The sequence below is a fragment of the Haliotis cracherodii genome, unplaced genomic scaffold (assembly GCF_022045235.1).
Source record: "Haliotis cracherodii isolate W230 unplaced genomic scaffold, xgHalCrac1.p SCAF_7, whole genome shotgun sequence".
In the NCBI taxonomy this organism is placed as follows: domain Eukaryota; kingdom Metazoa; phylum Mollusca; class Gastropoda; order Lepetellida; family Haliotidae; genus Haliotis; species Haliotis cracherodii.
The window spans coordinates 13,616,118-13,631,140 of record NW_027266330.1 but is presented as its reverse complement, the minus strand read 5'-3'; the positions used below and the strand labels follow the sequence as shown (position 1 = coordinate 13,631,140).

The window sequence follows — 15,023 nt, the reverse complement described above, 5'->3', positions numbered from 1 at the left end:
GTTGTGAACTGCAACCGCGTTTTGCTCTTGAGTGCTGTAGACCCGTGAAGATCCGGGGTAGAATGGGTCTTCAGCAACCCATGCTTGCCGTAAAAGGTGACTATGCTTGTCGTAAGAGGCGACTAACGTGATCAGTTGGTAGGGCTCGCTGACTTGGTTGATGCATGTTATCGTATCCCAATTGCGTGGATCGATGCTCATGATGTCAATCACTGGATTGTCTGGTCCAGACCTGATTATTTACGGACCAAACATCGTCATATAGCTGGAATATTGCTGAGTGGGGTGTAAAATAACAAACTAACAAAACAAACAAATCTTGAGTACTGTACTTCATTTGTGAGCAAATGATAGAATGAAGCTATATCTTGCTTATCCAGGTTATTAAAACAGATGTAAGATTAACCTTCTTAGTGAACAGTCTCAAGAGGATAGCATGGAAGACAGTAGGTTAAATACACTCTGATGAAGGAGTTGATGCAAATTAGGTGCCAGGTTTTTCTATTTAGAGACATTCTGAGATCCTGGTTAGAATAGGTCTTCAGCAATCCAAGAATTAGGTGGTCAGGCTTGCTGACTTGGTTGATGCCTGTCATCATATCCCAATTGCATGGGTCAATGCTCATGATGTCAATCACTGGATTGTCTGGTCCAGACTCAATTATTTACAGACAGACGTCATATAGTTGGAATATTGCTGAGTGTGGGATCAGACAACAAAGAAACAAAACAAAACTTTATTCCATTTAGAGATATTCTACATGAAATTTGTCTTCCTTTTCTGCGGAAATAGTTGCATGGTCTTGATGAAGCCCACTTGCTTGCCATGAGTGTTGCTCACATGAGTAACCAACTGTTTTCCTTCTTTCCCTGTTCACTTGCATACAGCGATCTTAGCGCTACAATTATGGTAAGTCTATGTTAAAGTATGGCAGTTACGATCATCTTAGCGCTACAATTATTGTAAGTCTATGTTAAAGTATGGGAGTTACGACCATCTTAGCGCTACAATTATGGTAAGTCTATGTTAAAGTATGGCAGTTACGATCATCTTAGCGCTACAATTATGGTAAGTCTATGTTAAAGTATGGGAGTTACGACCATCTTAGCGCTACAATTATGGTAAGTCTATGTTAAAGTATGGGAGTTACGATCATCTTAGCACTACGGTTATGGTAAGTCTATGTTAAAGTATGGGAGTTACGATCATCATAGCGCTACAATTATGGTAAGTCTATGTTAAAGTATGGCAGTTACGATCATCTTAGCGCTACAATTATGGTAAGTCTATGTTAAAGTATGGCAGTTACGATCATCTTAGCGCTACAATTATTGTAAGTCTATGTTAAAGTATGGGAGTTACGACCATCTTAGCGCTACAATTATGGTAAGTCTATGTTAAAGCATGGGAGTTATGATCGTCATAGTGCGAAGGTCGCTGTTTGCAAGTGGACCCTGGTTTCAATAATGAAACAGATTGCAGCCCTTGGATTGACTTCAGGTGTGAAATCTGTCTCTTCTGATATGTTTGCAGGAAGCTGAAGCAGTCCCTGTCCTGCGTTACCAACCACACCATCGACTGCAGAGGAGACACCTACGGCAAGATCTCCTCCAGTGTGGAGGAAGTGCGTAAGGTTTACTACGAGAAGTGCTTCGGCAAGTCCCCCAAACCATCTGACCCTGAAGACTGTGAGAGCCTGGCGGTGGACGAGGTGGACACACTGGTCAGTCTCCAGGCCTTCATCGGCAGCAAGCTCCTCACACGGGAGGCACTCTGCAGGCAGGTCTTTCCCTTCATGTTGAGTCTGTGATGATCCAGTGTGTATCATCCCTGTCTCTGTCTCAGTGTGTATCATGCCAGTCTCTATCTCAGTGTGTATCATGCCAGTCTCTGTCTCAGTGTGTATCATGCCAGTCTCTGTCTCAGTGTGTATCATGCCAGTCTCTGTCTCAGTGTGTATCATGCCAGTCTCTGTCTCAGTGTGTTTCATGCCAGTCTCTGTCTCAGTGTGTATCATGCCAGTCTCTGTCTCAGTTTTTATCATGCCAGTCTCTGTCTCATTGTGTATCATGCCAGTCTCTGTCTCAGTGTGTATCATGCCAGTCTCTGTCTCAGTGTGTATCATGCCAGTCTCTGTCTCAGTGTGTATCATGCCAGTCTCTGTCTCAGCGTGTATCATGCCAGTCTCTGTCTCAGTGTGTATCATGTCAGTCTCTGTCTCAGTGTGTATCATGCCAGTCTCTCAGTGTGTATCATGCCAGTCTCTGTCTCAGTGTGTATCATGCCAGTCTCTGTCTCAGTGTGTATCATGCCAGTCTCTCAGTGTGTATCATGTCAGTCTCTGTCTCAGTGTGTATCATGCCAGTCTCTGTCTCAGTGTGTATCATGCCAGTCTCTCAGTGTGTATTATGCCAGTCTCTGTCTCAGTGTGTGTCATGCAAGTTTCTGTAATGATTCAGTGTGTATCATGCCAGTCTCTGTCTCAGTGTGTATCATGCCAGTCTCTGTCTCAGTGTGTATCATGCCAGTCTCTGTCTCAGTGTGTATCATGCCAGTCTCTGTCTCAGTGTGTATCATGCAAGTCTCTGTCTCAGTGTGTATCATGCCAGTCTCTGTCTCAGTGTGTATCATGCCAGTCTCTGTCTCAGTGTGTATCATGCCAGTCTCTCAGTGTGTGTCATGCCAGTCTCTGTCTCAGTGTGTATCATGCCAGTCTCTGTCTCAGTGTGTATCATGCCAGTCTCTGTCTCAGTGTGTATCATGCCAGTCTCTGTCTCAGTGTGTATCATGCAAGTCTCTGTCTCAGTGTGTATCATGCCAGTCTCTGTCTCAGTGTGTATCATGCCAGTCTCTGTCTCAGTGTGTATCATGCCAGTCTCTCAGTGTGTATCATCCCTGTCTCTGTCTCAGTGTGTATCATGCCAGTCTCTATCTCAGTGTGTATCATGCCAGTCTCTGTCTCAGTGTGTATCATGCCAGTCTCTGTCTCAGTGTGTATCATGCCAGTCTCTGTCTCAGTGTGTATCATGCCAGTCTCTGTCTCAGTGTGTTTCATGCCAGTCTCTGTCTCAGTGTGTATCATGCCAGTCTCTGTCTCAGTTTTTATCATGCCAGTCTCTGTCTCATTGTGTATCATGCCAGTCTCTGTCTCAGTGTGTATCATGCCAGTCTCTGTCTCAGTGTGTATCATGCCAGTCTCTGTCTCAGTGTGTATCATGCCAGTCTCTGTCTCAGCGTGTATCATGCCAGTCTCTGTCTCAGTGTGTATCATGTCAGTCTCTGTCTCAGTGTGTATCATGCCAGTCTCTCAGTGTGTATCATGCCAGTCTCTGTCTCAGTGTGTATCATGTCAGTCTCTGTCTCAGTGTGTATCATGCCAGTCTCTCAGTGTGTATCATGTCAGTCTCTGTCTCAGTGTGTATCATGCCAGTCTCTGTCTCAGTGTGTATCATGCCAGTCTCTCAGTGTGTATTATGCCAGTCTCTGTCTCAGTGTGTGTCATGCAAGTTTCTGTAATGATTCAGTGTGTATCATGCCAGTCTCTGTCTCAGTGTGTATCATGCCAGTCTCTGTCTCAGTGTGTATCATGCCAGTCTCTGTCTCAGTGTGTATCATGCCAGTCTCTGTCTCAGTGTGTATCATGCAAGTCTCTGTCTCAGTGTGTATCATGCCAGTCTCTGTCTCAGTGTGTATCATGCCAGTCTCTGTCTCAGTGTGTATCATGCCAGTCTCTCAGTGTGTGTCATGCCAGTCTCTGTCTCATTGTGTATCATGCCAGTCTCTATCTCAGTGTGTATCATGCCAGTCTCTGTCTCAGTGTGTATCATGCCAGTCTCTGTCTCAGTGTGTATCATGCCAGTCTCTGTCTCAGTGTGTATCATGTCAGTCTCTGTCTCAGTGTGTATCATGCCAGTCTCTCAGTGTGTATCATGCCAGTCTCTGTCTCATTGTGTATCATGTCAGTCTCTGTCTCAGTGTGTATCATGCCAGTCTCTCAGTGTGTATCATGTCAGTCTCTGTCTCAGTGTGTATCATGCCAGTCTCTGTCTCATTGTGTATCATGCCAGTCTCTCAGTGTGTATCATGCCAGTCTCTGTCTCAGTGTGTATCATGTCAGTCTCTGTCTCAGTGTGTATCATGCCAGTCTCTCAGTGTGTATCATGCCAGTCTCTGTCTCAGTGTGTATCATGCCAGTCTCTGTCTCAGTGTGTATCATGCCAGTCTCTGTCTCAGTGTGTATCATGCCAGTCTCTGTCTCAGTGTGTATCATGCCAGTCTCTGTCTCAGTGTGTATCATGCCAGTCTCTGTCTCAGTGTGTATCATGCCAGTCTCTGTCTCAGTGTGTATCATGCCAGTCTCTCAGTGTGTGTCATGCCAGTCTCTGTCTCAGTGTGTATCACGCCAGTCTCTGTCTCAGTGTGTATCATGCCAGTCTCTGTTTCAGTGTGTATCATGCCAGTCTCTGTCTCAGTGTGTATCATGCCAGTCTCTGTCTCAGTGTGTATCATGCCAGTCTCTGTCTCAGTGTGTATCATGCCAGTCTCTATCTCAGTGTGTATCATGCCAGTCTCTGTCTCATTGTGTATCATGCCAGTCTCTGTTTCAGTGTGTATCATGCCAGTCTCTGTCTCAGTGTGTATCATGTCAGTCTCTGTCTCAGTGTGTATCATGCCAGTCTCTGTCTCAGTGTGTATCATGCCTGTCTGTTTGATGATTCAGCCTGGTGACAGCCAACATGAAGTTGTTCACAGTCCTCCCCACCAGCCTGACTGGGGACAGACTGGAGAAGTTCATCAACGCGCGCGACTTTCTGGCAGCAGTGGCTGCACCATGTACGTAAATCTGCTACATACAAAACAGCACCACTTACATCTGGTTTTACAGGACTAACACACACAAATTATGAATAGACACACGTTATTGTGAGTCCGGGGAATACAAAAAGGTATTCTTTCCTGGCAAGAAATACCGCCAAAGTTCACAGTGTCAATGGCTGGTGAGCATCAAACTGGGAACTCGCCATCTATACAACTCAACAATTTATAGGGGTCCAGGAATTATTTATCCTGTTACAAAACAAGTGGACAAAATATTAATGAATCGTTTACAATGAAGTCAGACATGATTCAGTGCCTCTGCAATATGAGATACTATTTGTATGACAACACTTCCAAACAATTAGTCTTGTTCAGTCTCAAACAGGGCACTCAGAATATCCTTATAAAAAATTTAGTGGTGTAATATAGATTAAAGCCTTTTGAGCATGTGCAGTGATATGACAACAGCAAAATCCAGGAAGGTGTGCCTCTTGTCACCAGCCTGGGACTCCATGCCTTGATTCTCCTATAACAATAACTGAAGTCTAATAGACTCAACAACAGATACATCCAGGTACATACATCACTGGGTAGGTCATAGAGGCTATACCATTGGGGAGGAGTTTATGAGGAATACTCCCAGGAAAGCCTTGAATTCCTTCTTTGGGTCTAAAGTTGATGTGTGGAGTGTTTAATAATAATTTGTCTATTGTAAACATGATGCACTTCGATGAATTTAAAAATGATTTTCAATGTGATCAGTTTATGATCATTATTTAATATGCATTAATACTATATTTATTCCTAATACCGGTATATGATATTTGTGATATTTAGTAAACACATAGCTAACCAGGGGTGTATTGAGACCTGCTAAGAGTCCGATATTTGGCACCCAGTCTGCAGCAAATGTCAGTAAATATTCCAGACTTTTCCCCAAGTAATGCTGTTATAGTTATAACTAATGGCATGTCTTTGTAGAGGTGACTGCCTCCGTGGTCTAGTGGTAGAGTGTCCGTCTAAAGAGCTGAAAGTCGATTGTTCAATTTCCGGTCGTGTCATACCAAAAGGCGTTAATAAAAGATGGTACTTGTTGTTTCCCTGTCTAGCGCTGGGCATTAAGGGACGAAGACAAGGACTGGTAGGCTCGGAGTCAGTACACTGTGTCTGTATGGGGTGTTAATGATGCGGCATTGTATCTCAGTGGGCTAGCACTATAAAGTTAATCCGGAATAGTACAAGCACACACGAAAATATAAACTTTTTAAAAAATTCTTATTTTGAACAAATGAATGATTTTACACAATTGCCCTACAAAGGGTAGTTAGGAATCCTATATACATCCCTGCTAATAACCTCTATTGTTTAGCAACTTGAAACTTATCATGTGTGACAGGCATTTCAAAACCCCAAGTAACACGGCCAAAGTAATTTAGTTGGAGGGACGGTTATTGTGTATGTCGATGCTTTACTTTAATGTTCCAGGTTTGTCAGCTGCAGCAGCAACAACTACATGCACCTGCAACTTCACAAATGCAGAGGCATGTGCACAGGATGCAATGCAGCTCCTGGAAAACAGCACGTCACCATGCAGGTTTGTCACCCCCTACACCTCCGTACACAGGTGCTCCTAACCCATAGACAGTCCAGGATGTCACCCCCCTACACCTCCATACACAAGTGCTCCTAACCCATAGACAGTCCAGGGTGTCACCCCTTACACCTCCGTACACAGGTGCTCCTAACCCATAGACAGTCCAGGCTGTCACCCTCCTACACCTCCGTACACAGGTGCTCCTAACCCATAGACAGTCCAGGGTGTCACCCCTTACACCTCCGTACACAGGTGCTCCTAGCCCATAGACAGTCCAGGCTGTCACCCCCTACACCTCCGTACACAGGTGCTCCTAACCCATAGACAGTCCAGAGTGTCACCCCCTACACCTCCGTACACAGGTGCTCCTAACCCATAGACAGTCCAGAGCGTCACCCCTTACACCTCCGTACACAGGTGCTCCTAACCCATAGACAGTCCAGAGTGTCACCCCTTACACCTCCGTACGTAGGTGCTCCTAACCCATAGACAGTCCAGGATGTCACCCCCCTACACCTCCGTACACAGGTGCTCCTAACCCATAGACAGTCCAGGGTGTCACCCCTTACACCTCCGTACACAGGTGCTCCTAACCCATAGACAGTCCAGGGTGTCACCCCCTACACCTCCGTACACAGGTGCTCCTAACCCATAGACAGTCCAGGCTGTCACCCCCTACACCTCCGTACACAGGTGCTCCTAACCCATAGACAGTCCAGGGTGTCACCCCCTTACACCTCCGTACACAGGTGCTCCTAACCCATAGACAGTCCAGGCTGTCACCCCCTACACCTCCGTACACAGGTGCTCCTAACCCATAGACAGTCCAGGGTGTCACCCCCTTACACCTCCGTACACAGGTGCTCCTAGCCCATAGACAGTCCAGGCTGTCACCCCCTACACCTCCGTACACAGGTGCTCCTAACCCATAGACAGTCCAGGCTGTCACCCCCTTACACCTCCGTACACAGGTGCTCCTAACCCATAGACAGTCCAGGGTGTCACCCCCTACACCTCCGTACACAGGTGCTCCTAACCCATAGACAGTCCAGGCTGTCACCCCTTACACCTCCGTACACAGGTGCTCCTAACCCATAGACAGTCCAGGGTGTCACCCCCTACACCTCCGTACACAGGTGCTCCTAACCCATAGACAGTCCAGGGTGTCACCCCCTTACACCTCCGTACACAGGTGCTCCTAACCCATAGACAGTCCAGAGTAAACACAGATTCTCACCCTCGTGTTTTTATGCCAATACTTCGGTACAATGCGTGAAGCCCATTTCTGGTGTCCCCGCCGTGATATGGATGGAATAATGCTCAAAGCGGCATAAAACAATACTCTCTCACATACTCATGTCAACACTTGTCAAAAATCGGTGAAAACTCGAAGTATTGCTGAGGAGTTTTACACTTGTGTCGATGAGTGTTGATATATTTCGTACATGACATGAGATGAGATTCTATATGTCATCCAAAATCATTCTGCCAACTTTCTCCGTACGTAAACAGTAAGAAATAGCGTCTTGAGTGTAAAAAGCACAGCCAACCATCTTAAGTGGCAGCGTGCATGAGTTGGGTTTTAACACCACTTTCAACAGTATTCCAGTTATATCACGGTGTGTCAGCTTGACGTGGGAGGAAAGGCCGAAGTGATGCAGGTCTCAGACGTTTACCACTTTACACGAGCACGGGTATGGTGCTGACAAACCTAGAAACATAATTGGAATGAACTGGGATTCAAACCCACAATCATAGGTTTCTGGTGTGCCCAAGGGACGCAACTTTGTACAGCGATTGCGTCACCTTAGATGACTGGGCCACCTGTGCCCCCCCACCCCTGAGTGTTTGAGAGAGAGATAAGCGATGTCATTTGATTGTGATGACATGATAACGAGTGATGTGCTTGACAGTGGTGTACATTGGGATGAGGATAATATCTGATTGTGATGGGATTGCTCTTAATGTCTTTGGACCCGTGAAGATCCGGGGAAGATTAACCCATGCTTGCCATAAAAATGCTTGTCATTAGAGGCAACTAACGGGACCCGGTGGTCAGGCTCGCTGACTTGGTTGATGCATGTCATCGTATCTCAATTACATGGATTGATGCTCATGATGTCAATCATTGGATCAGATTTAAAGAATAAGATGGATAATTAAGGAGATGTATTTGGCTGGTGTATGTTTCAGTGAAATTCAAGCTGCTTTTACCTGTCTGCGCACAAACTCAAACTGTACTGGAGCCGAACAAAGTTTTGTTGACGCAGCACTCACAAAAGTGACAGACAGGTCGAACATCAGCAGATGCTACAACCTGGACCCTGGCAGTGACATCTGCCTGGGTGCTGCATCGTGCGCTACCGACATCAGAGACGCGTGCACAGATCCAATTTGCTCGTAAGTCATTGTTTAATGCAAACACAGAGTGATTTCTTATCCCCCCATGATAGTCTCCGTTTGTAACCCAAGATCAGAATAGACCCCAATAGACCTTGTCTCCCGGAGATGTTTGGTCAGAATAGACCCCAATACACCTTGTCTCCCAGGGATGTTTGGTCAGAATAGACCCCAATAGACATTGTCTCCCAGGATGTTTGGTCAGAATAGACCCCAATACACCTTGTCTCCCGGGGATGTTTGGTCAGAATAGACCTCAATACACCATGTCTCCCAGGGATGTTTGGTCAGAATAGACCTCAATACACCTTGTCTCCCAGGGATGTTTGGTCAGAATAGACCCCAATACACCTTGTCTCCCGGGGATGTTTGGTCAGAATAGACCCCAATACACCATGTCTCCCGGGGATGTTTGGTCAGAATAGACCCAATACACCATGTCTCCCAGGGATGTTTGGTCAGAATAGACCCCAATACACCATGTCTCCCGGGGATGTTTGGTCAGAATAGACCCCAATACACCTTGTCTCCCAGAGATGTTTGGTCAGAATAGACCCCAATACACCTTGTCTCCCGGGGATGTTTGGTCAGAATTGACACCATGTCTCTGTGCTTGGAGTAAGAAGGATGCCATGATGAGAATGCTTGGAGTAAGAAGGATGCCATGATGAGATTTATCGCCTGGTGAATTTGGTTTGTCATTTCAGGGATTCTTTCTTGAGATGTGTGGAATCTCAAACTGGTTGTGGATCGTACCAAAGGCTGTTCAACGCCTTACAGCTCCGGTCCCTGAGGTGTTCCACTAACCTGACGGACACTCTAGCCATCTACAGAGGAAGCAGCTACCAACACACTGACCTCGAGACTTGTCTCTCCGCCGTCGAAAAGTCAAGGAGAACAAACATGGATGACTTGTGCAATGACATCACTGACCTCAAGGCATGTCTTGATGGCAGTGACCTTGACCCTGCATCCCATTTCCTTGTGGAGGCCATGAAGGCGACAAGTCAGTCATTCATCGACAGCGTGTGCTCGGCAGATAATAGACCAAGTAAGTTGGAGACTGGACCCCATGGGGCTTTCATTGTGCATCTTCCTGAGGCAAGAGAGTTAACTGACTATAAAAGTCCAGTTTCCACCCTTGCCAAACTAGGCTGGTATATTTAGTTACATTTTGGCTGGACTAACGCGTCTATGCATAGTCCAATCAAAATCGCCCAACGAAATCAAAATCCGGTTCGTAAACCGCCGTGCAGATTTCGGTCGATGGCAGGATTTGCAAAGCATGTGCACCACCAACTCGTTGTCAGCAGATATTTTCCAAATCTTTTCATGTTTTTAATCAATGTGCTTGCGTGATTTGATGCATTTTGCGATGTAAGAGCCGTTTTATCACAATATAGATCTTGATTAACGATCACATTGTACTGACTGGGCACAACCATTTTGTGTGAAGCAAACGCAAGTGATACGAGTGGTGGAATCTGATTGGTCCTTAGGAGAGGCTTAGGAGGGACATAGCTGGTAATAGCCACTGGTGCGGCAAGGGTGGAAACTGGACTTTTAAAGTCAGTTAACTCTCTTGTCTCTGGAAGATGACATTGTGTAACAACATGGCAACGACTATGATATTGATATCTCATAGGTGAACTGTGCCCAGTGTTCCTTTAACATAAAAGCTGTCGACCACAACATGTCATTACAATCAGATGTTAGTGCTTACCATCGCTACACATAGATCTGAGGACATCTCATTGTAGGTCTTGCCAGAACAACCTTTCTTCCGGCCAGTCAGAGCATTTCTTATGAATTTGTGAAAGTCTAAATATGTTTTCTTATCATGCAACTTTGAAAAGGCTATCACAAGGTATGTCGAACGACAGTGACGTGCTGTATAACTGATTCTGTTAAAATCATCGTCAATCTCCCACCCTGACTTCAGTGGGATAAACATTTGAAACGTAAATACTTTCCATAGCACGGGGGAAGGGTTGTCATACAAACGCGGCCATCTATTGGACATTACAGAATGTGTCTTTGTTCAGTTTTAAAATTTTGAGTGAAGAAATCTTTGTCAAAATATTTTTCAGAACATAGTCTTGAATGGAAGTCACCATTTTCAAACTAGTGCTGTTTGACTCATGTTGACTCCCTGCTAGTCATTTGTTGGTCAGTCAAGGTTCGCCCCTCACTAACTCAAACAATCAATCACCAATTCAGACGTCTACTCACTTATCCACCCACACACCCACACACCCACTCACCACCCACTCACCACCCACTCACCACTCACACACCCAATCACCCACTCACTCACTCATCCATCCACTCACCACTCATCACCCACTCACCACCCACTCACCACTCACACACCCAATCACCCACTCACTCACTCATCCACCCACTCACCACTCACACACCCAATCACCCACTCACTCACTCATCCACCCACTCACCACTCACACACCCAATCACCCAATCACTCACTCATCCACCCACTCACCACTCACACACCCAATCACCCAATCACTCACTCATCCATCCACTCACCACTCACACACCCAATCACCCAATCACTCACTCATCCACCCACTCACCACTCACACACCCAATCACCCACTCACTCACTCATCCACCCACTCACCACTCACTCACCCAATCACCCACTCACTCATCCAACCACTCACCACCCACTCACCACTCACCACTCACACACCCAATCACCCAATCACCCACTCACTCACTCATCCACCCACTCACCACTCATATACCCAATCACCCACTCACTCACTCATCCACCCACTCACCACCCACACCACCACTTATCCAACCTCACTCACTCATCCAAACACACACCAAATCACCCACTCATCCACTCACATACCCAATCATCCACTCATCCACCCACACCACCACTTATCCACCCTCTCACTCACTCACTCACTCTCACTCACCTATACACACACACATACACACCCACACACAAGCACCTGCTCACTGACTTCTGTTTCTTCTTGCTGATGTCATGGAATACCTGCCTTGTTTCAGATGTCAGTGACTGTTCTCCCAGTGATAATCATGCTGGCTGCATCCAGGATATTTTAACCAGAATGCTTGTGGTAGACTGGCCAGGCACTGGGAACACCATATGTTCGTAAGTATTGTTTTCCTAAACTCAAGCCCATTGATGACCTGGGGTCCTCCCACACCCCACTGCTAATCATAAGAGGCGACTAAATGGTGTTATTCCAGAATAGAACTGTTCCATAGCAACCCTATATCATTGCGGCCTGTAAATAATTGAGTGTAGACCAGAAAATCCAGTGACTGATAGTATGAGTAACAATCCGCTCTGTAGGGGTACATGGGCAGGCCATGAACCATGTCACCGAGCCTGAACCACCCACTTCATTTCGTCACCCCTCACTAAACAAGCTCAGATTGATTCATGACATATATAGGTACGTATTGTCTTAAGAACACATTTATTTAAACACCATCAGGCACTGTCGAACACTGAAGGACACCAAAGATGCCTGCCATGATGTCAAAGGGTAATAATTAAGGAGTGTGTTGGGTTCAAGGTTATAGGTGTGGCAGTACATGAGGGCGCCACATTACTATTTTGCCCTGTATAAAAAGATCAGAAGTTAGATTGGGAAACTTGCGTTGACTGGACTAGACCAGCAGCTGCAGTGGGCAAATATGTTACCAGCAGAGAAATATTAAGTTTCTAAAAAAGCAGGGATAATTAAGTTAAGCCAAAAGGTTCTCTCCACCCACTCATCCACCCATACACCCATACACCCACCCAATCTCCCACTCGTCCACCCAATCTCCCACTCATCCACCCGTACATCCAATCTCCCACTCGTCCACCCACTCACTGACTCACACACTCATTTACCCACACACCCAATCTCCCACTCATCCACCCACACACCCAATCTCCCACTCATCCACCCACACACCCAATCTCCCACTCATCCACCCACACACCCAATCTCCCACTCATCCACCCACACACCCAATCTCCCACTCATCCACCCACACACCCAATCTCCCACTCATCCACCCACACACCCAATCTCCCACTCATCCACCCACACACCCAATCTCCCACTCATCCACCCACACACCCAATCTCCCACTCATCCACCCACACACCCAATCTCCCACTCATCCACCCACACACCCAATCTCCCACTCATCCACCCACACACCCAATCTCCCACTCATCCACCCACACACCATATCTCCCACTCATCCACCCACACACCCAATCTCCCACTCATCCACCCACACACCCAATCTCCCACTCATCCACCCACACACCATATCTCCCACTCATCCACCCACACACCCAATCTCCCACTCATCCACCCACACACCATATCTCCCACTCATCCACCCACACACCCAATCTCCCACTCATCCACCCACACACCCAATCTCCCGCTCATCCACCCACACACCCAATCTCCCACTCATCCACCCACACACCCATACACCCACCCACACACCCAATCTCCCACTCATCCACCCACACACCCAATCTCCCACTCATCCACCCACACACCCAATCTCCCACTCATCCACCCAATCTCCCACTCATCCACCCACACACCCAATCTCCCACTCATCCACCCACACACCCAATCTCCCACTCATCCACCCGCACATTCAATCTCCCACTCATCCACCCACTCACTTACTCACACACTCATCCACCCACACACCCAATCTCCCACTCATCTACCCACACACCCAATCTCCCACTCATGAAGATCCGGGGTAGAATAGGTCTTCAGCAACCCATGCTTGCCGCAAAAGGCAATCGGGTGGTCAGGCTCACTGACTTGGTTGATGCATGTCATCGATCCCAATTGCGTGGATCATTGTTCATGATATCAATCACTGGATTGTCTGGTCCATACTCGATTATTTTCACACCGCCGTCATATAGCTTGAATATTGCTGAGTGCGGTGTTAACCAACCAACCAACCAACCAACCAACCAACCAACCAACCAAACAACCAACCAACCCACTCATCCACCCACTCACTCATCCACCCACACACCCAATCTCCTACTCAGGCATTAATTAAGTTCAGCCAAAAGGTCCCCTTCTTCTGAGAATCAGAAAGATTGACCAGTCCTTCTGAAGGTCAGTTACCTGGTAATGTTGGATGTCTGGTTGGTGATTTATAAGTATTAGTATAAGTGATAGTATAAGTCTCGTTATTTCCCAGTGATTGAAGGAGAGAGTGAGTTAAGGTAAGTGAACAAAAAAATACCTTATGGTAAAAAACATGATTAGTGTAAAGCACTCAATGAACTTACAATGGCAGAGGATACCAATGACTTTCCCGTCTTGTTTGTTTTTTATAACCTATTGAACCCTGTTTGCTGCCTATGTTGATCCAGGGAGAAGAGAGAGTTTGACGATGCTTCTATCTGTCTTGCTGGAGTCTCCTGTGGCGATGCAGACAACAACCGGAGACTTGCCTCAGTTCGATCATCCTTGCATCAGACTTACCGGAATGTATGTAGCATAGCCACAACGGAGCAAGTCAACAAAGGCTGCAATGTCGCCAGGGCAACAGAGTGCATCAGCACACTGGCCACCAGAATTTATGGAGGAGATGATCACGTTTGTGGGTACGTAGAAACATGAATGTGATTCAGTTAACTTCAGGACAGATGGGGCACGTTGTCAAATTTACTACCCGGGTACGCGACCCCACATTACCCGACCCTACCCGGGTACCCGACCCCATATTACCCGACCCCATGTTACCCGACCCTACCCAGGTACCCACTACAGGTCTCAAGAGTTGGGAACAAAATGTCTCATTGGGAATTGTTTTACCGCAGCCCTGGCCAAAATTATTAAGATACATGTATCAAACAATCAGATCATGCATTCACTGAAGGTTTATCTTTACTCAAACATATACAAGTCAAGTATATGTGACGTCAGACGGTGAGTGCACGAGGAATGACGTAATACATTGTGCACCCCGGCATCCAATTATCATATATAGGGTGGAATAAGCCGATTTAACTCGGAATGTTTTACAAACTGCAGCGCCATCTGGCATTCTTTATTGTCAACGTCTTTTCGTGCTCACTGACGTTCTTTATTGAAAACGACCTTTCATTCTCACTGCTGTTCTTTCCTACATATTGTTCTTTTTTTTCTTGTA

The 15,023-nt window shown here is 46.5% G+C and overlaps 1 protein-coding gene across 1 annotated transcript in view; it reads left to right on the top strand.

The window, feature by feature from the left end:
* Positions 1-15,023, top strand: part of LOC139448341 (uncharacterized) — a 132,018-nt gene that overhangs the window by 20,469 nt on the left and 96,526 nt on the right. The window contains exons 16-22 of the mRNA XM_071229885.1: positions 1,535-1,780; positions 4,722-4,834; positions 6,305-6,413; positions 8,607-8,813; positions 9,521-9,864; positions 11,862-11,967; positions 14,242-14,475. Of these exons, the coding sequence (XP_071085986.1) occupies positions 1,535-1,780; positions 4,722-4,834; positions 6,305-6,413; positions 8,607-8,813; positions 9,521-9,864; positions 11,862-11,967; positions 14,242-14,475 (1,359 nt within the window). The remainder of the gene's footprint in view (positions 1-1,534; positions 1,781-4,721; positions 4,835-6,304; positions 6,414-8,606; positions 8,814-9,520; positions 9,865-11,861; positions 11,968-14,241; positions 14,476-15,023) is intronic.